General features: G+C 52.9%; 2 protein-coding genes across 8 annotated transcripts in view; one reads left to right on the top strand and one right to left on the bottom strand.

Annotated features, from left to right (window-relative positions):
• The first annotated feature begins 2,786 nt into the window (after window positions 1–2,786).
• On the top strand, window positions 2,787–16,826 carry DCTN2 (dynactin subunit 2). 6 transcript variants are annotated; one of them, XM_034644078.1, is made up of 16 exons: window positions 2,787–2,996; window positions 3,863–3,931; window positions 7,078–7,086; window positions 9,577–9,582; window positions 11,914–12,010; window positions 12,198–12,259; window positions 12,584–12,682; window positions 13,156–13,316; window positions 13,511–13,661; window positions 13,980–14,045; window positions 14,254–14,295; window positions 14,476–14,553; window positions 14,643–14,714; window positions 14,942–15,044; window positions 15,160–15,251; window positions 16,374–16,826. In XM_034644078.1, the coding sequence occupies exons 1-16, from the start codon at window positions 2,961–2,963 to the stop codon at window positions 16,458–16,460; spliced, it is 1,230 nt and encodes a 409-aa protein (XP_034499969.1). In that variant the 5' UTR covers window positions 2,787–2,960; the 3' UTR covers window positions 16,461–16,826. The 6 variants fall into 6 exon arrangements, with proteins under 6 accessions (XP_034499969.1, XP_019651774.1, XP_034499970.1 ...); XM_034644079.1 differs by having other exon boundaries at window positions 2,789–2,996; window positions 14,257–14,295; XM_019796215.2 differs by lacking the exon at window positions 7,078–7,086 and having other exon boundaries at window positions 2,788–2,996.
• Window positions 16,827–16,981: 155 nt separating this feature from the next.
• MBD6 (methyl-CpG binding domain protein 6) overlaps window positions 16,982–26,916 on the bottom strand; it is a 12,698-nt gene continuing 2,763 nt past the window's right edge. The window contains exons 2-13 of one of the 2 annotated variants that reach the window (XM_011220770.3): window positions 25,876–25,939; window positions 25,562–25,698; window positions 25,001–25,103; window positions 24,709–24,871; window positions 23,427–24,482; window positions 22,586–23,247; window positions 19,439–19,592; window positions 19,091–19,260; window positions 18,534–18,947; window positions 18,376–18,443; window positions 18,093–18,156; window positions 16,982–17,949 (exon numbers count right to left, since the gene is read on the bottom strand). In XM_011220770.3, the coding sequence (XP_011219072.1) occupies window positions 17,875–17,949; window positions 18,093–18,156; window positions 18,376–18,443; window positions 18,534–18,947; window positions 19,091–19,260; window positions 19,439–19,592; window positions 22,586–23,247; window positions 23,427–24,482; window positions 24,709–24,871; window positions 25,001–25,103; window positions 25,562–25,674 (3,042 nt within the window). In that variant the 5' untranslated portion in view covers window positions 25,675–25,698; window positions 25,876–25,939 and the 3' untranslated portion in view covers window positions 16,982–17,874. The remainder of the gene's footprint in view (window positions 17,950–18,092; window positions 18,157–18,375; window positions 18,444–18,533; window positions 18,948–19,090; window positions 19,261–19,438; window positions 19,593–22,585; window positions 23,248–23,426; window positions 24,483–24,708; window positions 24,872–25,000; window positions 25,104–25,561; window positions 25,699–25,875; window positions 25,940–26,916) is intronic. The other variant, XM_002916016.4, reaches the window with a different exon arrangement.

Raw genomic sequence — 26,916 nt, 5'->3', positions numbered from 1 at the left:
GTCCCTCGCCGCGTCCCACCTCCCCACCTCCCTGGCCTGCCTGTCCCTTCCCTCGGGCTCCACCCCTCTGGAAAGGATAAGGGGGCTGCGGTGGGCCTGTCGTAGGGAAGAGAGTCGACAGCGCTTCCACCCCTTTTATTCCGGGACATCCTCCTCCCCCACCCCCGCCCCGCCCCTGTCACCATCCTCTGCAAGTTGAGAGCACGCTTTTCATTCCCCATCCCCAACCCCCTCACACAGATTCCCAACCCACTCAACTTTCAAGGGCGGCTGCCAGTACCCCTGTGGGGGTGGGTGTCCAGCTTCCATTTTTCAGACCGCAGTGTCAGGGGAGAGGCGATTCCCTCCCCCTTCTATGTCCGAAGGTTCACTGTCTCCCCCGTATACACACCAGATCCCCAGTGTGAAGGAAGGCAAACTCTGATTTGGGGCTATCAGAATTCAGAAACAGATAAAATTCTCATTTTTGCTTCCTAGGTTGCGGCTGGAATACAGGTGGGCAGGAGAAGCTTTTGCAAGAGAAAGGGAGTCAGAAACAGTGAAGGAGTAGTGATGGGGATGGGGAAGACTGCAGGGGCTTTGAGAGAGAACCAATAGGGCAGACATCTGCATTTAGGTTTCAGACAGGTCTCAGCGCCTACGTAAGTGTGTTTCCTGTCCAAGTTACTATTGGACAGAGTCCCAACACCCCAGCGCCTTTCTCAGGGCTTCCTTTGTTTCTCCCCCTTCCCTAGCAAAAAAGCCAAAAAAACAAAAACAAAAAACCCTTAGAGATTTTTTGTCCTTCCTCCCCTCAGGTCAGACTCCTGCTGCAGCCCCTGGGCAGAACCACCTAGAAGCTGGCCAAATTGATTTTTCTCCACGTCACAGGCTTCTGCTGCCCAACAGAGAGTTGGGACTGCAGGCGTTGAGGCTCTAGGCCAAGGGAAGGAACGTGGTGATGGGAGAAGGGAGGAGGGGATGGAGGTTCTGCCTAGCAATTGTCTAAGGTCACTTGGACACTATGAGGCAAGAGTGAGAGAATGGTGGCCTGGCCAGACAAGAACTAACCACTCACAACTCAGGTGAGGGCTTCCCCACATTAGGCCTGTACCTCTCACCCACCTTGAGTCTTAAGGAAAANACAAGAACTAACCACTCACAACTCAGGTGAGGGCTTCCCCACATTAGGCCTGTACCTCTCACCCACCTTGAGTCTTAAGGAAAATAAAGGAAAACGGGTCCAGCATAAGTAACTGGATCGGAAGGCAGTAGGACTCTGTAGAAAAAGGGGTAGAGGTTTGGGGAGGAGCCAGGAGTATGCATAGAATGACAATGAGTTCCAAACTCCGGAACACAAGCATCTCTCCAGTCACTTGGTCTGGCACTATTCTAAGTGTTGCAGCATCCTGCAAGCTCAGGAAACATAATTCTGGAAAACATCCCAAACTCAGGCCCCCAGGGGCTCCAGAGTAGCAGCTTTAATAGAGTTTCAAAAAATGCTTATCTTAAAAAAAAAGAAAAGAAAAAGAAAAAAGCTTGTCTATGGAGGGTCAGGGACAAAAGTTTACTGGTTGCACCCCCCAAAAAAAAAAACCACCCACACACAATGCAAGTTTTTCATAAAGGTAGATTTATTAAGTTTCAAAGGACTGTCTCTCATTCTTGAGAGTATGTCCTTCCTACTTTTCTAGTAAGAAACGATGGCTATAGTGAACAGTAGGCATTCTTTTTCTAATGCACTTAGTTGGCAAAATTAAAAGGTAGCAGCAGTACTATGTCCATCCTCAAAAAGGTTTGCTGTTGTTTTATTTTTTTTTTAAAGGTTTTTATTTATTTGAGAGAGAGAGAGAAAAAGAGAGCATGAGCAGGGGGAGGGGCAGAAGGAGAAGCAGATTCCCCGCTGAGCAGGGAGCCCCACCTGGGGCTAGATCCTAGGGTCCTGGGATCAAGACTGGAGCTGAAGGCAAGGCACATGCTTTACAGACTGAGCAACCCAGGCGCCCCAGGGTTGCTGTTGTTTTAATTTTATTGAACTGTGAAATTCAGAAGTCTGAAAACTATTAGTGAGGTGGTTAAGTGCACAGAGGGTGTTCTGACAGACATACAGCCACCACTTAACCTATTTATGAGCTTGAAATAAGATTGCCAGATTTGAAAAACAAAAACAGGATGCCCCATTAAATTTGAATTTCAGATAAAAAACTAATTGTGTGTGCATGTGCGTCATAGTATGTCCCAAATATATGGGGCATACTTACACTAAAAAAACCCAAAAAACCAGAACAACAACAACAACAACAAAAACAAAACCAAACCAAACCACACAAAACTATTAGTTGTTTATCTGAAATTCAAATTTAATTAGGTGCCCTGTAGTTTATTGATGGCTCTAACTCGAGAAGATTTCTTAACGTTTTCATTCCTAACATGACTAAGCCCTTACTAAATTTTACTTGCTATTATTGTTTTTGAAGTCCTTTCTGTGCCACAGCATGACAGGATTTATTATTTTTATCTAGTCATTTAATTTCTGGAAGCCCAATGTATTCATCTGAAAAACAGGAATTATAAAATATTTTTCATAGACTTGATGTAAAAAAGAAAGAAAATAAGTTGTGTGACGTAACTCCCAAGGCGCGTTATTGCCGTTCTCCGTCCAAGCCCGAGTGGGCCGAGACTACACATCCCACNCCCCACAACCCCGGGCGGCGCCCCCCCGCCATTACCTCATTCCCTGGCCGCATTCTCGCCAATCCTGGCCTCTCCAGGGGTGTGGTAGCGGGCTGTTCTCGCGACTTTTGCCTTACCCTTCTCTCTCTTGTACGAATCCTGTCGCGAGACTTCCTGCTCCTCCGCCTCCTCTGCCGCTCCCTTTGCCGCCGCCTTAGCCCGGGACCCGGACCCAGCCTCTTCCCTAGCCGAACACCGGCCCCGGCTCCACCGAGGCACCGGTCCCCCAACCCCGCCTCGCCGCCGCCATGGCGGACCCTAAATACGCCGACCTTCCCGGCATTGTGAGTACAGGGCCAACCCCGGCTCCCCAGGACCGCACCCCCGACCTACTAAGGACCCCCAACAGACACTACCCCGTGCCCCCTCCCGCCTGCAGCCCCTCCTCCGCCCCAGGGCTACAGCCGCTGGCTCCCCGACGGGCCACAGAACCCTCCGGACTCTTCCGACCCGACTTGGCCCGGCCGCGGAATGGCTTACCAGGCCCATTTTCCGGCAGTCGCCGGTTTCTCCGCCCAAAAATCGTCTCTAGGCGCTTATCACTTGTGCCCGAGTGTTTCTACCATCCGTGTCAGCACCACCCGTGTCTCCCCAAATTTCCCCATAAGGCCCCTCCCCCCACCATCCCCACCCCAAACACACATACTAGGCCACTTGGTGATGGCCTTCATCTTGCCAAAGAAGAGGTTACCGTGGCAGAACCCTTCTAGTGCCAGATAGAGAACTCTGCCCTCTGGGAAAGCCTTCCCCCCCCGCCGCCCCCTCAGGGGTGGGGGTTGGGTCACAGGACCTTGGGTACTAAGGTCCTGAGTCACTCTCAACCTTTGTGCCAGGGTAGTGATGTACAGGGCCTAATCCGAAGACAGCCCTCTCCTACTTCGGACATAATAATTGCCAAGAGCCCGCCCCCATTCAGATTCAGGGTCATATCTTTGTTATCACTCACACTCACCGCTTACCATGATGCCGCGTGTCATCTCTACCCCTCTAAGACATGGGAACTGACATACAGTTCACTGGGCAGGTGGAAGAGAAGGGACAGAATCCTGGCCTCACAGCCTGCCTTCTGGGTTAGCTTATTCAAATGGAGTGGTCGGGTATTGGTGGATGCTGGGTAATGAGGTAGGTTGGTCACTGCTTCTGTCTGCAGGCCAGGAACGAGCCAGATGTTTATGAAACCAGCGACCTACCTGAGGATGATCAAGCCGAGTTTGATGCGGTAAGACTATGTGCTGCTTCAGGACTCTTATGGACCCTGCCCTCTCTCCCCCAGGCAGACCCTTTCCCTTTTCTGGCGAGCCACAGCAATAAGTGGGTATGCCAACCCAGCCTGGGAGGTATGTAGGTTGCAGGCTTACAGCCACCAGTGAACAGTGCCAGGAAGGAGAGCCATGTCTGTGGAATCATAACTAACAAGACCTGATCCTTGGGTCTTTTAAATAAACGTTGAAATATCTCAAAACAGTTTAGTTTGGGGCTAGTGATTTAGGTAGGCCCCTGGGAGCTAGTCTATGGTAATGAATCATGATGCCTGAGCACTTATAAACTACTTGAGGTTAGGAGCTAGGCCTTTGATTTCATAAAATATTTCACCTGATACATGCTGATTAGTATCCTACCAAGATCTAGATTTTGAAGTACAGAGGAATAGTCTTTTTCCTGAATACCCAGTATCCATTGAGCAGGGGGTGAGAAAATGATGTGGGGATTTTAGAAAGATTAGGGGTCTGGTCAGAGCAAAACAAATTTGAGGAAGAATATAAATATTTTCTAGGAGTAAAGGAGAGTCCCTTAACACTTTCAGATCTAAGAAGAACTCTGAGGAAGAAATTAGCTGTGGACACATTTTAACCATGAGGGGAACCACTTAGCACTGTTTATTGAATGTGTTCATTCTGTGTTGGTTTTTGTGCAGTGCAGAGGAAGAAATGTCCTTGCCTCTAAGGATGCCCCAGACTAATGGCTGAGTTAGGATACATATAGGAAACATGGAATAAACAAAATGGAGTGAATGGAAATCAACATAGTAAAAACTTGTGTGTAAGTGCCAAGGGGGAACAAAGATCTGTTAGCATTTTTGACTGGATGTGTTTTAGTTTCTATCCCAAAGAGAGCTGGGCTAGGGTCACATTGATGAAGCGGGCTCCGTATGTGTGTCTGTAAGTTCTGTGGCTATGTCTGTGGGGCTGGTTAGTCCTGGAGAATGCTGGCTGCTGGCTCCTAATGTATGGCTTGGTGTACTCACTTATTCCTTATTTGATTTCCGCCCTGTGGAAGTGGTTCCTACTTTGTGGGAACACCTTCCCTGTCTCCTCTCTCAGTGGTGTGTTCCTTGTGGCTTCTGTACTTGCTGGCATGTCAGTCTGTCCCCCAAGCTTGAGTATCTGGAGATAATGCAGATGTTGTCATTGCTCAAGGAACTGGGTGTGCACCTGTCACTCCAAGATGTGTGTTATTAGGAAGCTGTCTTTGACCTCACAGAGCAGGGGTGTATAAGCTGCGGACTTGAGTCTTCTGACCTGTTTCAGAGACCGTTCAACTCTGGCCTAGGCCTCTGCCTGTGAAGTATCACGGCTCCATGGTGAGATAATAAAATGGAAGTTTGTCCATTTGTCACTGACTGTGATACAAATGGACAGTATCACAGCAATCCCCTTTCCAAAACAAAAAATACATTGTAGTTTTCCTTTTGAAAGTACTGGGATGTTTCTTAAGAAGAAGATGACAGGCATGGAAGCACCTGGATGTGCAGCCCTGATCGGCTGTTTCTCCCCGCTGAACCTGAGCAGTCTATTTCAGTCGTACCTAGTGGGGTGACTGAGAGAGAGGGACACCAGAAGTGTTCATTTCCTGCAGTGTATCGCCCACGATGACGGTGTAGCCGTGCATCGGAGCTGATGATAAATACAAGAAGAGTCGAGCTGCCTCCGTCACCTAGGGCTCAGCTAAATGACTCTTCATCACTAGGCAGGAGTGAGTAGGGTGGGGAGACCTTCGGCTGCTTCAGGAGCGGGGAGGGCGCTGAGATGTTTACTGATGTCAGCTAACGTCTCTGGCCTCTGGGTGTCCCTGTGGGCCTTAGGAGGGCAGCCTTCGGGAAGTCAGCTGAGTAATGGTTCTGTTACCGCTCTTTATATTGATGTAAATGTGCAACTTGCAGACACGTGGGTTGTACTTAGCCCAGAAACCTCATGTCTCTGAGGCCTGGATTCTCACTAGCAGCCTGTCTCTCACCTGCCTTCCCAAGACCTAGCACCGATGACAGTGCACATCACCAGTACTGTGGCTGACCTGTGAGATTTCCAGTCACCTTCTTAACCCCTGGCAACAGAATGTTCTGCCTTAGTCTCCAGATTATTCTCAACTTTAATTTGATTCGTTTTTAAAATAGATAATGTATGCACATAGAACAAAAGTCTCTTCCTGCCCCTGCCTGCCACCACTCAGTTCCCTTCCCTGAAGACAACCAGTATGACCAGCTTCTAATGGAACCTTTTGGGGGAATCTCCAGATTTTTATTTAAAGGAATAATCAAGGAGTGTTGACCCTCACTGTCTTTTAACCTCCTTCCTCTGATTGCTCCACTGTGGAAAAAATTGAGCTGCTGAAGGAAATAATATCCTCTAATATCCCTTAAAGATTGTAATTGCTAGTTTAATTTAAACATAAAAGTATTGCAATTCCCATAGTGGAGAGGATGGGGGAGGAAAGTAGCATAAAGCTTTTAGTTTTGCTAAGGATGATCCTGATTTTCCTACTCTTCCTTTAAAACAATTTTAGCAGAAAGGAAAATATTCTAAAGTGAATGGGCCGGACAACTGCACAGACTAGCCCTTTCCTTTTCAATGGAGGAGAATCTCATTTCTGCATTTCAGACACTCCTAGGTTGATTTGGATGATGGGCTTGTTTGGAGACTTTTCTTAAAAAGCCTGGTTAAGAAAGCTAATTCCCGAGTGGAATTTCCTCCCTGCTCAACCCACAGTCTACCTTGGGTCTGTGAAGCATTCTGCTCCTGGCTTTTGAACTGCTGGAGCAAGAAGGGTAAATTCAGAAAATCTCACTAGAAACAGGATATAGTTTCTCCCTTGATGCCTTATCCATCTCCAGTGCCATGTGAAAGGGGAAAAAATGACCTAGCCACAGTTTGACAGGGCCCTGGCAGAGGCTGTTCTCCAAAGGGTAGGTACTGCTGGACACTCCACCAGCCTGAGCTGAGAAACAATATGTTCTCTTCCTTATAGTTTGAGATATCATAGAGTTTGCTTGATTGTGTTCATTGACTGTTGGCGCTCTTGAACTTACCTGAGTTTTTCCTGATGCTTCTCCCCCCATCCTCCCTCCTCACCACCTTGCCTGGACACTAGTTTGCACAAGTAAGACCATTCGATGCTTCTTCTCTGCATGTTTTTTTTTCATCTGCCGTCTCGCATGCAATGCTGTCACTGTATTCTTGTTGTGGCCAATCATCTGAAATTCTGTCGAGTCCCGAGCTGGGTCACCAAAGGGCCTGCTGGCCTTGTGTTTAAAAATCATTAATCGAGGTTTGGAAGTACCACTATGAATCCATGAATCATTGTCTCTTTCCCTTGTGAGGTCTGCAGAATAAAACTGTCCAATGGAGGATGGAATAGAAACATGGAGGCTAGGAATGCTTTTGTATACGAAGCATTTAGGGGCTGGAGTTAGGAGGGGTTGGCTTTCTCAGACCGAAATGAAGTTAAGAGAAAAGAAGTAACTGTTAGCCATTCTAGACTAGGGTGGAGAACAAAGGGGACAGTCACAGTCCTCACTTCTTAGCTGTGTGCAGATTATCCCTAGGGGAAGCTCATTTTAATGTTCTCTGTGCTGATAAGCCTTTAGATGAAGGTAAATGGGATGGAAAAGGAGTGTTATATGCAATTTTAAAGTAATAACTTGGGTTATTTGTGCTTTCATGAGTCTTTCTGTTTCTGTGCCCCTCCTTTAGAAATGGGTGGATGGTCAGCATTATGTTGGTCCATCCTGGACGGTTTTATTCTATAGCGCTCTCCAACTTCCTTGTCATCATGGTTCTGAAGTCCCCCTGGCTGCAGTGTTGGCAAAGAGCCTGAACAGGCTCAGAGAGCAGCAGTGGCCTATTTCCCTGTCTGATCTAGAACCTCCGGTCTTGCCCTCTGAGGCACAGCCATTTAGCCAAATGGCCCTGGGGAGTCAGGGGGTCCATTAGTGAGAGGGACTGGGAGTCATGTACCAGGTAAGCTGGTACCTGAGATCAGGGCACTTAGAATTTTCCAATCAAGGTGGCTGGTTGGACTGTTTCCATGGTGACTGTTAATACTCTAGGTTATAGGAATTATGCCTAAAAACTCATCATCCCACAGTGCACCCAAAGGACAGACCTGGAGGTGGTATATACTGTTTACAAACGAATATACCACTTTTCCTTTTCTTTGATTTTCTATCCTCCCCCATTCTGCTTGTTCCTCATGATTTGAACTTGAACTTACAGCTCATTGTTCTCTCTCTCCTTGAGTTTCTCTCAAGCTGGTTTTAGCTTGGTGGGGCAAGTAAGAGAAAGGTAGTGTGTGTGTGCCTCCCCTTGTGTGTTTGCATGTGTGCACCTGTGAGTGCTTCTATTCCCTCTGTGCAGAGGCATCCCAGTGTAGACCACAGGGTCTGGATCTGCCTTGACCCTGAGCTGGAACAGGAGTCTTGGCTTAGCTGGACCCTGGCATCAGACAGGGGATGGAGAGGTTGAGGCTCGGATGTGTCTAGCTGAAATCTCTGGGGCAGGAAGCACTTGTCTCTGTCCCACTGTGTGTTTTCATATTTACATAACCATCTTCAACCCTCCACGATTCTACGTGCCCATCAGTAGAGCTCCTGGAAAGGCAGGGCATACAGCTAGATTTCCCCTCCTGGCAGTTCTTTACGTATTCTTGACCCACCTTGCCTAGAAGTGAGAGCCTTAGCTCTGTGGCTGGACTAAAAGAAGGCCTCTTTGGAGTACTCTCACCTTTCCCCCTTGTCCACCCTCTAACCTCTGTGAATCTCGTGAGCAGAGGGTGGAGGAAACATTCTCTGCACATGGGCTGGTAGCTGTGCATCTTGGTATCCTCTCTATTCTTTGTGCTAGCAGAGCACGGCAGAGTTGCTCTGGTTCCCTTGGTGCTGCGGGTGCGTTACCAACTAATCAAGATGCATACAAACACACTGGACTGTCCAAGGGGTCAGGACGTGCCCTGCCTCTCCTCTGGCAGTAGTGAGAACGGGTACTTCATATTTCCTGAAACTCATCATCTCCTGACAGATTTTGTTCTGCTCAACCTAAAGTCCTATCACACCACCCGTGCAGGACCCTCAGTGTGACCGATTCCACCATCCAGATGTCTAGTGCTTCAAGACTGGAGAAACCAAGAGACAGCGAGACTTGAACCATGAAGTTCCCCCCCTTGAGAATTCTGGACCCTCAGTCAGCTACATGTCCTTAGAATCCCCACAGCCTCTGCTTCACATTCTGCCTTGTCTCCCCCTCTCCACTTCCCTCTTCCATGCCACTAGCTTGCAACGTCTCACTAGTTCTCAGATCTTACATTGCTTCTCATGGCAGAGCTACAGGACATTCTCACCACCAGAGAGGAAAAGGGTCCCAAGTTGTTCTTTCTCTTGGGGTATGTAGTGACTCCAGCTGAAATTTCTTGGCCCCCAAATTTTGCTAGGCTCCCCTGGGCCCTGTGGTGCAGTGTGTTTGAAGCTATCATATAGTGCATGTGACAATTTGCTAATAACAATTTTGTCTTTTTTTTCCCCTCCCTCACCCCCATTTCCCCACTCCCTTTCCTTTTAACTCTTTTGATTTTCTCACCTCTGGGGAAAACCACAAGGAGCTGGTAAGAAGCCTGACCTTTCATCTGCTTTTTAATGGGGTGTGCTGTGATGGGCAGTTATCTGTCCTTTTGTCTCTGCTAAATCTTTAATCCCTCTATCCAGCCCCACCCCCAACCAACAGCCTTTTCCCGTCTATGAATCACTGTCATGACACTGCCCCCAGATCTCTGAGGCACTGGTGGAGTGGGTGCCACCAGAGGAGAGAGGGTGCCGGCCATCTGAGTCTCTGGGGCCACATCCTTGGAGAGGCTCTGCGGGGATGCCACCGTCGGGCAGCTGTCCTGACCCAGGACGTGGTCCTAAGGGGGAACAGTGAGATGAAAGCACTGTTCGTTCCTGTGACTGTCCAGGACCTCTGAGGCCCACATTCTGTACGTTGGCCCTTTTCTACTGAACCAAACCCTTACCTATTTAGGAAAGTATGTAGGAAAGTAGGTTCTCATCAGCATAGTGTCTGGCCCGTAATGAGGACTTAACAGATGGCAGCCATGATTAATTTCCTTCCTTGGTCTGTAGACTCTGCTTCCCATTTGTCTTTTTAAGAGGATTTTTTTAAAATGGATTTCTCCTTCATTGGCCTTGACTGGGGCAGTCATAGGGAGGAGTGGCATACTCTTGATTGTGAACTGAAGAGAAGGTGGTCGTCTCTCCTGGTCGGGAGTCCTTCTCAGACAAACACTTCGTAGAGGCCAGAGACCACACAGTTATTTGGCCTGTAGGTGCTCTAGCCATACATTTCAGAGAAAATTAAAGAGATAACAATTTGGGGCTCAGTTGTTTCTTCGCCCTTGTATGTAAGACGTTGAGCCCTTTCGTGTTCCCTTGATCTTTAGCTCTTGCCTCTCTCCTCAGCACTTCCCTGAAGAAGAGGTAAAGGTCACAGTTGATGTTTTCTCCTTACTCTCTCTTCCCCCCCTCCATTTTTAAAGCTGCCACTCACACTGATTGCCTCTCTGATAGCAGACCAGAGATGAAGGCTGGAGCTTCCGTCTGCTGCTCTTCCTGATGCCTCTCCATGACTGTCCCCTGCCACTCCGGACACGCACACGCAGGCAGAGCCTCTCTGTCCAGTCCTGGCTGCACATGAGAACCCGCGGGGTGGCTTTAAAGCTGGCCTACTCTTCGGCCCTGCCCCCGCACATTAATGAAATCAGAATCTGCAGAAGAGAACCCAGGCCTCTTTTCCTCTTTTTTTTTTTTTTTTATTAAAAAATGTTTTAAATTTACATTTTGTAAGTGACGCAAATGCTCAAGCAGGGTTGAGAATGCTTGTTCTGGTTAAAGGAAAGAAGACTCCCATTGCCTGCCTCCCGGAGAAGGCAGAGCTGCCATCTCCAACAGAACAGGACTCCTGGGCCCCGTCTGCCTCCTTCAGGAGTGTAGTGAGAGCTGTCAGACTGCTGAGAAGGGAAGGAGATGTTAGTCTGAAGCACCCGGTCTTGGGTAGTTAGCAGAATCTGAACAGCCAGTCAGTCTCTAGTAAGGAGCGAACCACTCCGCTACCGTTCCCAGGGTCAGCTATCACTTTCTTTCCCATGTTCCCTGCTGATGGGAGAGCTTCAGTGCTTGAGAGAAGAGCGGAGGGCTCGGGGAGAAGAGGTGGGTGCTGGGCTGCTGCCATGTCAGGACATAGGCGTGGCCCTTAGCCGGGGGTCCTCTTGGCAAGCAGGTAGTGTTTACTCTTATTGCTTCTAAGACGTCCCTTAAAAAATAACACAGTAGTCTCTTGCATTGTCTCTCTATACCCTGAACTCCCCAGCCTCATGGCAGCCTTGGCACAGGACTGCTGGTCAGGCCCTCTCCCAGCCTTCCTTTTGTATCTCAGAGCTGCCCTCTTCCCTTCAGCAGCATATTCACCCGCAGAGTTAGCTGCTGAACTGTCTGCCACCCTTCCTTTTTCCCCCCAGCAAGGATGGGAGGTTAGCTTGAAATGTCCTTCCTTAGCGGCAAGGAAATTTACTTTGGGGGGGGGTTAAAAGAAGTCAGGTTAGTTTCTTGCCCTGAGTGCATGGTATGTGCCAGCTAACTGGGAGGGCCCCTGTGGGTGGGGTGGGGAGAGGGGAAGGCTTATGTACAGAGTGGGCGGGGAGGTTATGCTACCTCTGTTCCTTGAATCAGGGTGTTAATATTTATACAATTGAGACTTCAAATTTACCAGGAAGCTTCCGTTTCCTAGGTTGATCCTGGGTCAGCAGCTTGGGAGTGGAGTTGCCCTTCTTGTCCCTTTGGAACGTAGGGCCCAGTCTCCTTTAGTGGTTTGGGGATTTTGTGGGGTCAGGGAAGCCTGGGGTGAGAACGAATCTGCCCCTGGCCTGAACTACCTATTCCTGCAGGAGGAGCTGACGAGCACAAGTGTGGAGCACATCATTGTCAATCCCAATGCTGCCTATGACAAGTTCAAAGACAAGAGAGTGGGGACAAAGGGACTTGGTGAGACTGGGCTGGAAACTGGACTGGAAACTGGATGGGGGGAGGCCTGTCCTCAGGCCGTAGTGACTTTTGCTTTGGGGAAAGGGTCCTTCATGGAGCTCTTTCATGGTAGCCCTGACAGTCACCTGAGACCATGACTGCTGTGGGCCTAGATCAGGCCCTCAATTCCATCTTCTTTTCTTGGCAGATTTCTCAGATCGTATTGGAAAAACCAAGAGAACAGGATATGAATCTGGAGAATATGAGATGGTTTGTTGCGTGTGTGTTGATGGGAATGGTGCAGGGACCCTAGTTAGGAGGGACATCAAGGGATCCAGTCAGGCTTCTGAGTTTTTCTGTCCTTGGGGGTCCCGAGAAACCCAGCAGCATGCAATTGAGTATGCTTAGTCCCCCTGCTGTTTGCTCTGGAGAGTCTCCAGGCCTCCAGCTCCCTGCAGTTTTTCTGTACCAGGGTGTTGTGCATTCTCAGTTGGAGAGGATACCCTTACAACTTAGGCTCAGGGTTTGGATAAGTTCTTGAGGAGGCTCCCTGTACCAAGAGGTGTAACTTCCCGGTGTGTGCTTGCTCTCTAGCTTGGAGAGGGTCTGGGAGTGAAGGAGACACCCCAGCAAAAGTACCAGCGACTATTGCATGAGGTCCAAGAGCTGACAACTGAAGTTGAGAAAATCAAGGTAACTGTGAACTGCCTTCTCCCCTTTCTGCTCTGACCTACACAGCAGAGGTGGGCCTCACAGCAGGAGGAGAAAGGTTCCTGAGGCTCCTGGGTAAGGAAGCTGAGGCTCCTAGGTTTAGGAATAGAAATCAATCTACGTTCAGTGCCATAGGTGGGTAAGAACCATCCAGTGACTTCCAGCCACAGCCATTTTTAAGGGCCTTGATCTTTTTTTATGGTTTTTAAATTTTGTTTTGTTCTGTTCCTCTAAGATTTTATTTATTTGAGAGAGAACTAGAGAGAGCATGAGCAGAGGAAGAAGCAGACTGCCTGCCAAGGAGGGAGCCGGACATGGGGCTTGATCCCAGGACCCTGTGGCCATGACCTGAGCCGAAGGCAGACGCTTAACCGACTAAGCCACCCAAGCGCCCCCTTTTTTCTGGTCTTGATTCACCCTTGCCACCCCTCATTGTCTACTTCTTTTCGTACCAGACAACGGTGAAGGAGTCAGCCGCTGAAGAGAAGCTGACCCCCGTGGTACTGGCTAAGCAGCTGGCAGCCCTGAAGCAGCAGCTGGTTGCTTCCCACCTGGAGAAGCTGCTGGGACCAGATGCAGCCATCAACCTTACTGACCCTGATGGAGCTCTGGCTAAGTGGGTGCCCTGCTTAGTTGGGAAATCATTGCCAGCTGGGGCGTAGGGAGACTCAGCCAGGTACTGGCCAGGATGCTAAGGGGAGAGGTAGCCTAGCTGTTCCTTAATGCTGAGTGTGAGGCAGAAATGAGAGAGGGGCTGGGCTGGCCCACATCCTTCAAGTCATGACATTACTTCTTGGTCTCCTGGCCCAGGCGCCTGTTGCTGCAGCTGGAAGCAACCAAAAACAGCAAAGGAACTGGTTCCGGGGGAAAGACCACTAGCGGGACTCCTGTAGATAGTAGCCTTGTCACTTATGAACTACATTCTCGGCCTGAACAGGACAAGTTCTCTCAAGCTGCCAAAGTAAGTACGTTGGGGGGCTAGGGTGACGTGGCCCTGAAGACTTTCCTACCTGCCTCCAAGGGATCAGATCTCAGGAGAGGGTGCTGGGGATGCTTCTGCTTCCTCTTGATGTCTCGTTCTCCATGTTTCCCTCACCCATCTACTTTCAGTTAAGATTTTAAGAATGTGATTGGGGTGAGTTCCAGAGAAAGTAGTCTCTTGGCAGAGTAGGGAGGAGGAGGGAGGGGAATGGCAAGCAGACAAGCAGAGCACGGGATCTTAGTGCCCACTGCAGCAGCGGGCAGGTGGATGGCGAATCTCCCTTCCTTCTCACTCTAGGTGGCAGAACTTGAGAAGCGCCTAACAGAGCTGGAAGCAAGCGTCCACTGTGACCAGGATGCTCAGGTCAGGTGCTCCCCCACTTAGTCTGACCCTGGGGTCCTGCACCCCCATGCCTGACATCGTAGCATTCCACAGAACCCAGGGAAGAGTGGGAGAGTCTTCAGTTATGAGACCAGCCAGAGGGTTGCCAGCCAGAACCAGAAAGGGTGGGAGAAGGTAGTAATCACGTGGAGATACGAGAACCACTGATTTCTTTCCTCCTTTTCCCCAGCAGAATCCCCTTTCAGCAGGTCTACAGGGAGCCTGTCTTATGGTGAGTATAAGAGGAGCCAGAGTGTTGGATTACAGAGGGGATATTGAGGTTGGGTTTGCTTATGAGAACTGTTTTTGGGTCCATAGCTATATATTAATTATCTCCAGTGGAATAGGGGGTGGCCTCTTCCTAGTCTGATCCTTTTCCCTTCGTGAAGCTTGTCCCAACCCCCACCCCCAGGAGACTGTAGAACTGTTGCAAGCAAAGGTGAACGCCCTGGACCTTGCAGTTTTGGACCAAGTGGAGGCTCGGCTACAGGTATTAAATGGAGGGCAAAATGTATTACAGGTAGCTTGGGACTTTGGAAGCCCTGGGGGCCCTGTCAGCCTTCAAATCTGTGTTTTCAGAGTGTCCTGGGAAAGGTGAATGAGATTGCCAAGCATAAAGCTTCTGTAGAAGATGCAGATACACAAAGCAAGGTCAGCAAGAGTCCTTCCCCTGTCTTTATACCCTTTCCTGTTCCCTCGTGTTCTCCGAGTCATTCTGGTGGTCTTACCAAAGCCTGAGAGCATCGAATCCCAGGTGCTGTCTTCCTAAGCTCTTACCAGCTGAGGTAGGGCAGTGCTTCCCACCTGCCCCACCCTAGCGAAGCAGTCAGTGTGTACTTCGCTCGGCCATCGCCCCGGGCCCTGTCCTGTTTCCCCAGGTGCACCAGCTCTATGAAACCATACAGCGCTGGAGCCCCGTCGCCTCTACCCTTCCTGAGCTGGTGCAGAGACTTACCACCATCAAGCAGCTGCATGAGCAAGGTGGGAGGCCAGCTGCCAGGGGAGCTGAGAGGAATTGGAGAGCGGGCAACTTGTTTCCTTCCCTCTTGTCTTGGATTCTAACCTCACCCATACCTTTCTTAATCTTCTTTTGCAGCCATGCAGTTTGGTCAGCTCCTGACACACTTGGATACCACACAGCAGATGATTGCTAGCTCCCTCAAGGACACCACCACCCTCTTGACCCAGGTATGTGCCCCTTTATTGGTCTGCCTCCCTTCTCTAGCAGACTAGGTTCCCCCAGCTTTGTCTCAGTGGGTTCTGCCTTGGCCCAGGTAGTAGCATGAAGTGGCAGGGGCTTAGTTTGAATCTCCACTGTTTTTCAGTGGTTGTGGGACCTTTGGCAACTTATTTAACCCGTGAACCTCCATCTTATTATCTGGAAAATTATGTCTACCTCAAGGTTGTATGGATTAGGTGAAATACTGTGGGTGAATTGTTAGGAGTCCAGTGAACCTCACTTTTTCCTAGAACACCTACCCTGGGGGCGCCTGGGTGGCTCAGTTGTTAAGCATCTGCCTTTAGCTCAGGGCGTGATCCCGGTGTTCCCCCCCGCACCGGGCTCCTCTGCTGGGAGCCTGCTTCTTCCTCTCCCACTCCCCCTGCTTGTGTTCCCTCTCTCGCTGGCTGTCTCTCTGTGTCAAATAGATAAATAAAATCTTTACCAAAAAAAAAAAAACAAAAAAAACACCTACCCTGTCCCTCTGTAGTCCCAGCCTAGCTTTCCCCTCCCTGGGCGCTCAGCGAAGATGTGCTTGTATCCAGAGCACAGCACATTGGGAGGAATATGGACTTTGAAATGAACAGCAGGCTCCAACCTAGTTCTGCCACTTCTTTTGTGACACTGGGCAGTGAGCTTCACCTTCGTTCTTACCGGTGCCCAGCACATGGCTCTCGGTTTCTCTCGGAGGCACTGTTTTCAGTGCTGCGGGCAGAATTATACCTGAGAGACCAACACCACAGGACCATCAAGATAAATGAAAAAATATATAAAGTGTAATATGTTCTGCTTCTAGAGCAGTGTTCTAAACTTTTGAGCCAATAAAAGTCTCGTTTCAGTAAAATCTTACCTGTTCTTCATTATGTAAAACAGATCAAAAGAATGGTTCTGGTTGCGTCCTGCCTGCTTGGCAGTCCCTACACTAGGTCCATTGTACTCCAAGGGTGCTTTGAAAACTGCTGCTATACTGCCCGCTCTGGGGCCCATAAGCTTTGCTTCCATTTCTTGTCTTGTCTTAGAGCATTTCTTCAGGTACTCACCCAAGTAAGCACCTGGGCCTGACAGAGTAAAACATCTCTTTGACTTTCTAGGTGCAGACAACCATGCGTGAGAACCTGTCCACGGTTGAGGGGAATTTTGCCAACATTGATGAACGGATGAAGAAGCTGGGAAAGTGATCACCTTTAGGAGATGGAGAACAGGGGTAATCCCTACCCCTTTGAACTCTGTTAACAGCTTACATAGGGTTTCCCCTTAATTATAACTCTCGCATCCCCATACCATTTGATACTGGGGGCAAGGGGTTCTTCTTGCATGTGGGGTTTGCACCCCTCCTCCGAGGAATAGAGAGTGGTAGCTGGGGGACATTAGGTGGTGGTCTCCCCTCAGGCCCCAGGGACGTGGGCCCCACCATATGCCGGCTCCTGTCCAGTACTGCTTTGCCCGGGGTGGGCAAGTACTGGGTCCTGTCCTCCAGCACAGCTCCCGTGGCTGGCTGTAATACTGTACAACTGTTTCTGACCATTAAATGCTGTTGTACTCTGTGTGGTCCCTGCTGTGTTTCCTGGGGAAGAGGCAGCACTGAGACAGACCTTCACAGCCTAACAGGCAGCCTCAGCCCCTCTGTGCTACAAGGGGATCTAAACTGTCACCTACTCTTACCAAAGAATTAAGGAAAAAATGAGTACAGAGTCAGAGCCAGAGTTTCAAAATATTCTCATCTGTTAAATTAAGAGTGTCTCCCATAGAAAAGCAGTGGAGGCCCCACAGGGCAAGTACAAAACAGAATTAAAACTCCCAAGGGTCTTGTCTTTACAAAAGAAAAGGCAGGAGGCAGCCCCTGGACAGCGGGTCGTGCTGGCCGCTCCGGTTGGACCACGTTGCATAATCCTCAGTCGCATCATCACAACGTCTCTGAGCGTTTCGATGGGGGAGAAGGGGCAGTGTAGTGTGTGTGGGAGGAGAGGCCCAGCGGGCTCTCTGTGCCCCCTTACCCCCTTTTAGATCCCAGAGGAAAGTAGAGGGAAGCTGGCTACACCTTGAAATGAGGCTATGTGTTTCAAACCTGGGGACGGGGTAAGAGGGGATCTGTGCTTTGAGCAACCTGAGCCAGAGGCAGAGGGGTGTTGGAGGGGTCAAGGGGGAATGCATGATGCTTATTGCTTTGTACCTTTCACTGGGAAGGAGGGCAGCAGCCAACAGTAGCTCACAGGTTTGTAAACTGAGCCTGCTGGCTTCAAGAAGGGAGGCAATGAAGTCGAATTAAATATAAAAGAGTCATTTGTGCAAAAATAACTTAAACAAATAAAAGACCTGGGGAAGGGGGTGTTCCCCTTAGCCTGGTGGGGAGAGGGCCATATACCACCCCCCCAGGCCTTTTCAGTGACATGGCTTTGGGGGGGAGGGGGTGAGCTTCCCTACCCCCTGCAATGGCTCAGGATGGGATTGTAGGGGAAGGGCTTGCATTTGTGCTCTGAGTGGGGAGTAGTGCCCCCACCCACTGTCCACAGGTGCAGGTGGCTGGCAGGGGCTCCCAAGGCTCAGCACTCAGCTCTCCCCGATCAGGGTCAGATCCAGCTCCAGGTATGGCTGCTAAGGGGCCAGTTTCCTCCTCTTGTTTTTGGCAGGACGGCCAGGGCGGGCCCGGGGAGGCAGAGGGACAGCCGCCTATACAAGAGGGGAAGTTGAAAGAAGTGATCAAACAGCTAGGTATTGGGAAGTCTTTTATTTTCTCCCCACTCGCTCTAATCCTCTTCTCCTCCTGCCCCATCCCTTACAACCCCCTCCCCCCAGCCCTGACACACACTTACGCGGGTTGTAGGGCTGGGGTCCAAGGTAACGTCCTGGCGGGAGCTGTTGCTGTTTCGGGCAGGGCTGCAATAAGGGCACGAATGATCAGGAATCTTCCCCAAGCACCAGGTGAAGTTCAGAGTTTGGGTGGGAAACTTTCTACTTTTGGATAATAAAGGCAAAATATCCTTATCCATATTTAAGTAAGTTTGTGCCTTTTTGAAAAGTCAAGCCACTGTAGACATTTCTATCAACCATCAAGAAGTGGGGAAAGGCCAGGACTGTGGTAGGCCCAACACTCACTTGTATTTTCTCCTCCGGCCACGACGAGACTTTCTGACTACCCCTGGGGGCACCTGGGAAAACACGGACTGTATGTGTAGGAAAAATTAGGAAAAGGAACCGTGTTCCCAGCCTTTCCTCAGAGCCCTTCACCCAAACCCCCATCACCCTGCACTCACCTTAAGGTCCTCAGAATGGGGTCCAGGAGGGGATGGATCCTTGGGCTCAACACCCCCTTCAGCCAGCTCCCCATTATGCTGCCAGTGGTGGGCCCTTCTTGGGGACCGTTCCATTTGTCCATTGAAGCCACCACGTGCCCCCCACTTGAGGGCCAGTCGGCCAGGCTCCCGCCGGCTGCCAGGCTTTCGGCCCCGGCCTGGCCTGGCCTCACCATTAATGCCCCTAAGTCCCCCTCCTCCCCTCCGGCCCCGTTTCCCTGACCCCCTCCCAGTGAGCAGCTCAGGGACTGGGGGGTCGGGAGAACTGTGGGGTGGGGCTAAGGCACTGAGGGGAGGCCGGGCAGGCTCCGGTTCCAGGGCTGAGGTGGGGCTCTGAGGGGGCAGACAAGGGGCTTCTGGCTGCTCTGGAGGAATCTGCAGGCAAAAAGTAAAATCTTAGTCCCAAATATGGTTCCTCTGCTACTGTAACTCAAAAAATCTACTTCCAGTTTGGGAAAAAAATTCTGTCCCTGACACCCGCCCCGTCCCCCCCCTCCCCCCCCAACACACGCCCTCACCTGGAGACTCTGTAGCAGGCAGGCTAGGGGACTAGAAGCCTCTGAGAGGGGTGGAGGAGCTCCCCCCCCAGGGAGGAGCTGCAGCCCCAACTGGCCAGAGAGAAGAGGACCAGGAGGCTGCAACAGGCTGGGGAGGGTTCCAGGGCTGCTGGTCAGCGAAGACAGATCACCTGCGGAGGAGTTAGGTCAGAAGTCTCCTCCGCAAACCGGTTAGGCTGAACAGACCCTATTTCTCTCTTAGGCTTAACCCCAGAGTCAAAGACTCTTCCCCAAGTCATCTAGCCTCTACTCCCAAGTTTTACTGCTTCCTTTTTTTTCTCTTTCACACCAGTATTCCCTCAGACTCACCCAGCAGGCTGGCACTCAGCAGAGGGCTAAGGAGTTGGGGGGGTCTCCCTGAGTTGGAGGGGGCCTTGCCCAGAGAGGAGGCCCCCGGGTCAGTAGTTGCCGTGGTGACACTGGAGGTAGGTGGTCCAGGTTGGGGGGCACTCAGGACACAGGGCTAAAAGAGAAAGAACGGTTAGGACACTATGTGCGTGAAGTGTTTCATGAACGTACAGTACTTCACGTACAGTCTCACTGAGGCCCCACGTGAAGTGGGCCACACTATTAAATACAGACCCAGTTCTTGCAGCCACCCTACCCCCAGCCAAGGACTAAGCCCTCCCTAAAGGCCCTGAGGAGGAGCTCAGGCATGAACTGAAAGCCTTTGATTCCCAGCTCTCATCCCTGATTCTACCTCTTGTTCTGTCCCACCCACTCACCCCCTATTCTCACCTGGGGGGGTGTCCCCGAGGGGGGATCCAGGCTGGCAGCCAGCAGCGCAGAATTTAAAGCTATGAGGGTGGGGGGGGCTGAAAGTGGGGGGAACAGTAGGGGGGGCAGGTCTCCCAAACCTGAAAATGTCTCCCCACTTGGACCCCCAGCTCCCTCTGCAGATCCCTCCCCATCCCCAGCTGTGGGGCCCAGGGCCAACAGGGGCAGGAAAGAGGCAAGGAGGTTGCTAGGAGGTGCAGAAGGGGGTGGAAGAAGGTCTGAGGGGGGTGGTGGAAGCAGGGAAGCCACCAAAAGCGAAGGCCCTTCAGGCTCGCCTGGGGCCAGGGGAGGGCCAGGTCCCCCCGGTGGGGGCAACAGGGGCTCAGGGGGAGGTTGTCCCCCTCCCCCAGCCAGCACGCCAAATAAACTGTGGCTGAGCAATGGAGAAGGTGGAGGCTGTCCCAGACTCAGAGGGAGAGGCAAGGCCCCTAGCATCCCCGGGAAGCCGGCTCCACTCAGTGCCAGGCCCTGCTCAGGACTAGGGAAAGGGAAAGCCTCCCCACCAGCCAGGGGAGGCAGAGGGCAGGCTGGGCCCGCCCCCATCCCGAGCCCTTCAGATGGGCTTTGAAGCACAGGGCTGGGGACCAGGGGGGCTTTGGAGGCAGCTGGTGGGGCAGGGGCACCTGCAAAGGAAAAGAGAAATTCAGCTCAAGGGAGGACCTTTCTCCCAGCATCCAAAGAACCCAACCTTCATGCCTCCAACCCAGAAAACCACCGAAGAACCCTCAACTCCCCTAAGTGCCTTGGCTGCCTTTTTCCACCTGCGAGGAAGAAGAGCGCTACCACACTCACACTCACATACCTGGCACACTGCTGAGGCTGCCACTGGCGGTCCCAGGCAGAGAGGGCGGGACAGCGTGCCTAGGCTGGGGAGGGCTCCCTGAGGAGAGGGTTGGGGGAGGAGGAAGGTGTGCATCTGACCCCAAAAGGTTAAAGCTTCCATCAGAGTGGGAAGGGCCAGGGGTGGGGAGTCCCAGCAGGGACAGCACAGAAGGGAGAATTGGTTGGGATGGCTCAGGGAGGGGAAAAGGTTGGGGGATGGGAGCAGGGGCCCGAGGATGGCTCCGTCTAGGGGCTTGAGGGCCTCCCCCTTCTAGCAATCGCAGTACAGTTGGGGGTCTGCGGGGGGGACGACGCTGAGAGGGACGGGGTGATGAGGAGTGGGAAGCTGAGGGTGTCTGGGCACGGGGCCTTCGGCCCTGTAAAGTGCTGGGAGGGGGGAGCGGGGGATGCTGTGCCTTGGCTGCTGCAGAGAGTAGGCTGCTAGCAAGGAAGGGGGGTGCCCCGGGCCCCTCCACCGTGGGGGCCCCTCCTAGGGGTCCCAAGACCAGGGGCAGGTGCATAGTGGCTGAAGACACTGGTGGCTGAGTGGCAGGACCAGGGGGGCCAGGGGGACCAGGGAGATTATTGCTTGGGGGCAGAGGAGGGGGCGTTAAGGCATCACTACAGTGGAAGAGAGAAGGGTCTGAAGGTGGTGAGGAGGAGGCATGGGGGGCTGGAGAAGAGCCCAGGTCAGGGGGCACCAGGTTGGAGCGGAGGGCGGCTCCCCAGTTGTAGGAGGGAGCATTGAGGCTGATAGCGGGTGGAGGAGGTGGGGCTGGAGAGGGGGCATTGCCCCTTGGGAGGAAGCAGGGACTGCTGCTGCCTCCAGAGGGGACTGGGTCAGGAAGCCTTGGTGGTGGGAAGAGCCCCCCAGGGCCTGCTAGAGGGGGGAAGGCCTGTGGAACTGAGGGTGGTTCTGGGGGAAGGGAGCCAGGACCCCCATTCAGTGGAGCTAGAGGAGGGACTCGACAGGAAGGGCGGGCAGAGGGGGGCCCTGGGGACACAGTGTGGAACATTTGGGGGCTCGCTCCCTCTCCTGCAATAAATGAGAAATGAAGGGTCAGCTTGTGGCTCCCCTTCCAACAACTTTCTTTTGTCTTCTCCACCCCATCTCCCGTAAACTCCCAACCTCCCCATGCCTTCCTCTCATCAAGCTGCTCCCCACTCCACCCTCCTTGCTCCCTCTCATAGAGCTCCTCCCACCATCCCTCTTCCAGGCCCTTAAGTTTTCCTCAGTTGTCGGTACAGTGCAGAAGACTCACCAGGAGAAGAGTGTGAGCAGGTGGTCTCCATGCTGCGGTACAGAGTTGCCATGGCAACGGCTTTCCGCCGGTGGTTGCACAGCTTGGTCATGTCCTCCTCTGATGCGGGCCCCACCCCAGCCCCACCCGGGGTCACCGGGGCCAAAGGGTCAAAGTTGAAAACCTGTAAGGTGGGAGTCACGAACAGGGACCCTGAGAGAGTGGAATCTGTGAGAAGAGCTACCACGTCAGTGACTTGTATTAGGTCTCTTGGCTTATCCCTGTATTCTCTGGCACCCCTCACCACTCTGACCTTGGGGACATTGAGTGGACACTCCAGACCGCACTTGCAGGTCCCATCGCTGAGGAGGTAGCTCCGGGTTTGCTCCAAGGAAGACAGCTCTGTGCCACTTGGGCTGGGAGAGCACAGGGTCAGAGAGTACGGAGTTAGTTGACACTGAATCAGGAGACCCTGCCTAAAGGACAGCTCCTTAGTCAAAGACCTTCCTAGGAAGGACAGAGGATTAAGGATGTGGAAAGAGACAGAAGGAGAACAGATTTAAAGGGCCAGAGATACAGCGAGCAAAAAGGTGGAGGAAGGTNCCCCTATTCTCACCTGGGGGGGTGTCCCCGAGGGGGGATCCAGGCTGGCAGCCAGCAGCGCAGAATTTAAAGCTATGAGGGTGGGGGGGGCTGAAAGTGGGGGGAACAGTAGGGGGGGCAGGTCTCCCAAACCTGAAAATGTCTCCCCACTTGGACCCCCAGCTCCCTCTGCAGATCCCTCCCCATCCCCAGCTGTGGGGCCCAGGGCCAACAGGGGCAGGAAAGAGGCAAGGAGGTTGCTAGGAGGTGCAGAAGGGGGTGGAAGAAGGTCTGAGGGGGGTGGTGGAAGCAGGGAAGCCACCAAAAGCGAAGGCCCTTCAGGCTCGCCTGGGGCCAGGGGAGGGCCAGGTCCCCCCGGTGGGGGCAACAGGGGCTCAGGGGGAGGTTGTCCCCCTCCCCCAGCCAGCACGCCAAATAAACTGTGGCTGAGCAATGGAGAAGGTGGAGGCTGTCCCAGACTCAGAGGGAGAGGCAAGGCCCCTAGCATCCCCGGGAAGCCGGCTCCACTCAGTGCCAGGCCCTGCTCAGGACTAGGGAAAGGGAAAGCCTCCCCACCAGCCAGGGGAGGCAGAGGGCAGGCTGGGCCCGCCCCCATCCCGAGCCCTTCAGATGGGCTTTGAAGCACAGGGCTGGGGACCAGGGGGGCTTTGGAGGCAGCTGGTGGGGCAGGGGCACCTGCAAAGGAAAAGAGAAATTCAGCTCAAGGGAGGACCTTTCTCCCAGCATCCAAAGAACCCAACCTTCATGCCTCCAACCCAGAAAACCACCGAAGAACCCTCAACTCCCCTAAGTGCCTTGGCTGCCTTTTTCCACCTGCGAGGAAGAAGAGCGCTACCACACTCACACTCACATACCTGGCACACTGCTGAGGCTGCCACTGGCGGTCCCAGGCAGAGAGGGCGGGACAGCGTGCCTAGGCTGGGGAGGGCTCCCTGAGGAGAGGGTTGGGGGAGGAGGAAGGTGTGCATCTGACCCCAAAAGGTTAAAGCTTCCATCAGAGTGGGAAGGGCCAGGGGTGGGGAGTCCCAGCAGGGACAGCACAGAAGGGAGAATTGGTTGGGATGGCTCAGGGAGGGGAAAAGGTTGGGGGATGGGAGCAGGGGCCCGAGGATGGCTCCGTCTAGGGGCTTGAGGGCCTCCCCCTTCTAGCAATCGCAGTACAGTTGGGGGTCTGCGGGGGGGACGACGCTGAGAGGGACGGGGTGATGAGGAGTGGGAAGCTGAGGGTGTCTGGGCACGGGGCCTTCGGCCCTGTAAAGTGCTGGGAGGGGGGAGCGGGGGATGCTGTGCCTTGGCTGCTGCAGAGAGTAGGCTGCTAGCAAGGAAGGGGGGTGCCCCGGGCCCCTCCACCGTGGGGGCCCCTCCTAGGGGTCCCAAGACCAGGGGCAGGTGCATAGTGGCTGAAGACACTGGTGGCTGAGTGGCAGGACCAGGGGGGCCAGGGGGACCAGGGAGATTATTGCTTGGGGGCAGAGGAGGGGGCGTTAAGGCATCACTACAGTGGAAGAGAGAAGGGTCTGAAGGTGGTGAGGAGGAGGCATGGGGGGCTGGAGAAGAGCCCAGGTCAGGGGGCACCAGGTTGGAGCGGAGGGCGGCTCCCCAGTTGTAGGAGGGAGCATTGAGGCTGATAGCGGGTGGAGGAGGTGGGGCTGGAGAGGGGGCATTGCCCCTTGGGAGGAAGCAGGGACTGCTGCTGCCTCCAGAGGGGACTGGGTCAGGAAGCCTTGGTGGTGGGAAGAGCCCCCCAGGGCCTGCTAGAGGGGGGAAGGCCTGTGGAACTGAGGGTGGTTCTGGGGGAAGGGAGCCAGGACCCCCATTCAGTGGAGCTAGAGGAGGGACTCGACAGGAAGGGCGGGCAGAGGGGGGCCCTGGGGACACAGTGTGGAACATTTGGGGGCTCGCTCCCTCTCCTGCAATAAATGAGAAATGAAGGGTCAGCTTGTGGCTCCCCTTCCAACAACTTTCTTTTGTCTTCTCCACCCCATCTCCCGTAAACTCCCAACCTCCCCATGCCTTCCTCTCATCAAGCTGCTCCCCACTCCACCCTCCTTGCTCCCTCTCATAGAGCTCCTCCCACCATCCCTCTTCCAGGCCCTTAAGTTTTCCTCAGTTGTCGGTACAGTGCAGAAGACTCACCAGGAGAAGAGTGTGAGCAGGTGGTCTCCATGCTGCGGTACAGAGTTGCCATGGCAACGGCTTTCCGCCGGTGGTTGCACAGCTTGGTCATGTCCTCCTCTGATGCGGGCCCCACCCCAGCCCCACCCGGGGTCACCGGGGCCAAAGGGTCAAAGTTGAAAACCTGTAAGGTGGGAGTCACGAACAGGGACCCTGAGAGAGTGGAATCTGTGAGAAGAGCTACCACGTCAGTGACTTGTATTAGGTCTCTTGGCTTATCCCTGTATTCTCTGGCACCCCTCACCACTCTGACCTTGGGGACATTGAGTGGACACTCCAGACCGCACTTGCAGGTCCCATCGCTGAGGAGGTAGCTCCGGGTTTGCTCCAAGGAAGACAGCTCTGTGCCACTTGGGCTGGGAGAGCACAGGGTCAGAGAGTACGGAGTTAGTTGACACTGAATCAGGAGACCCTGCCTAAAGGACAGCTCCTTAGTCAAAGACCTTCCTAGGAAGGACAGAGGATTAAGGATGTGGAAAGAGACAGAAGGAGAACAGATTTAAAGGGCCAGAGATACAGCGAGCAAAAAGGTGGAGGAAGGTTGACACTGAATCAGGAGACTGTGCCTAAAGGACAGCTCCTTAGTCAAAGACCTTCCTAGGAAGGACAGAGGATAAAGGATGTGGAAAGAGACAGAAGGAGAACAGATTTAAAGGGCCAGAGATACAGCGAGCAAAAAGGTGGAGGAAGGAGGAACAGAGGAGAGCAATAGGGTATCAGAGATCTGGACACCGAGAGGAGAGGTGGGAGAGAAAACTCAGGCACTGAACATACGGCCTGGGGACAGATCTCTGGGAACTCTGAGGATCCATACCTGATATAGAGCACAGCACCCTCTCGAACACAGCGCTGCCAGCCGATGGGGACAGATGTGGCCACAGGGCCCCCAGCTCTGTCTGCTCCACTGCTCTCATTGCCCCCATTCATTGTGTGTAATCAGCTCCCACGTGCCTGATAACACAGACATCCATGTGGGCATTAGGAGGGTAAAACTGCACTGGGTACCTGAGGGACTACTCCAGGAAGGCAAAGATTGTGGGGAGACCCAAAAGAACTCAGGGGCATGGAGAAACCCTCAGAGAGCTGGGAGAGAAAATGAAGAACTCGCTGCCATCCCGCCATGGCTACCTGAACATCTCTGCAAACATTGTGGGGTCCAGTCTAAAGCCGGGGCCTCCGGCTTAGCCCACACCTGCAACACAGGAGAGAGAAGAGACTGTCGGAAATCTGCCCAACTCAGAAGAGCACCAAAGCCCAGGTCACTCTCAAGGGAAAGATCCTTAATCCTATGAGGTAAGTGCCCACACAGATCTCAGGGATCTGCTGGCTGAGTCCACAACCATCCTTTCCATGTATAGGCCCTAGGAACCAGAGGATCAAAGCCTCAACTCCCAGGGAGCAAGCAATCAGAGCCCAATCCCTAGACAGAAAGGGCAAGGGCCCTTTGTCCCATCAGAGACATTAGACTTCATTCTGGAGTATGGGCAAATTCCCATAATGCCAGGCCACTAGGAAGTTTCCCAGAGAGTCTGACCCCCTGCTGTTCCCCACCCCCCCAGGAAGATCATATAAAAAGTACAGATTGCCCCACAGGTCACCAGGCAATTGCCCAACTGCCCGCTGGGGTGGTACCAACAGAACCCCCCATGCCTGCTCCATTAGACAATCAATGATCTAGTTCACTTGGATCTTCTTAAGAAAGGTTGGAATCATAGCTCTGTCTTCTCCCACAATCCTGAGAAGCTCCTGATTTTCCCCCAAGCCTCAGGCAAGGGGATTCAGCACCTCCTACCCCACTGGCTTCAAACTGGCTCCAAGAGGGACTCTCCTCTGATATGTGGGGACGCCCCCCGCCAAACCTGCAAGTATCCTCTCCAACCTCACCACTGCTCCCACCCCACACTGGCGGCTTCTAAACTTTCCCTCTCATAACAAGGCGCCCTGTCACCCAGCCTGCTTCCCTCAGCTTGGGGAGGAGGGGAAGGCGCACGAAGTAGGAAGGAACTTGGGGAGAGGGCGGGCGGAGGGTGGGCGAAGCACTAAGGGGAGGGAGGTGAAGAAGGCAAAAGTCAAGCAGTGAGAGGGAGAAACGGTGGGGGCAGGTGAGGGCGGGGGAGTGGGGATGGGGCCAGGGAAAGGGGCCGAGAGGACGCGGAGGGGGCAGAGGGT

The sequence above is a fragment of the Ailuropoda melanoleuca genome, chromosome 15 (genome assembly GCF_002007445.2).
Source record: "Ailuropoda melanoleuca isolate Jingjing chromosome 15, ASM200744v2, whole genome shotgun sequence".
Taxonomy (NCBI): Eukaryota; Metazoa; Chordata; class Mammalia; order Carnivora; family Ursidae; genus Ailuropoda; species Ailuropoda melanoleuca.
This window is presented reverse-complemented; position numbering and strand designations above follow the sequence as displayed.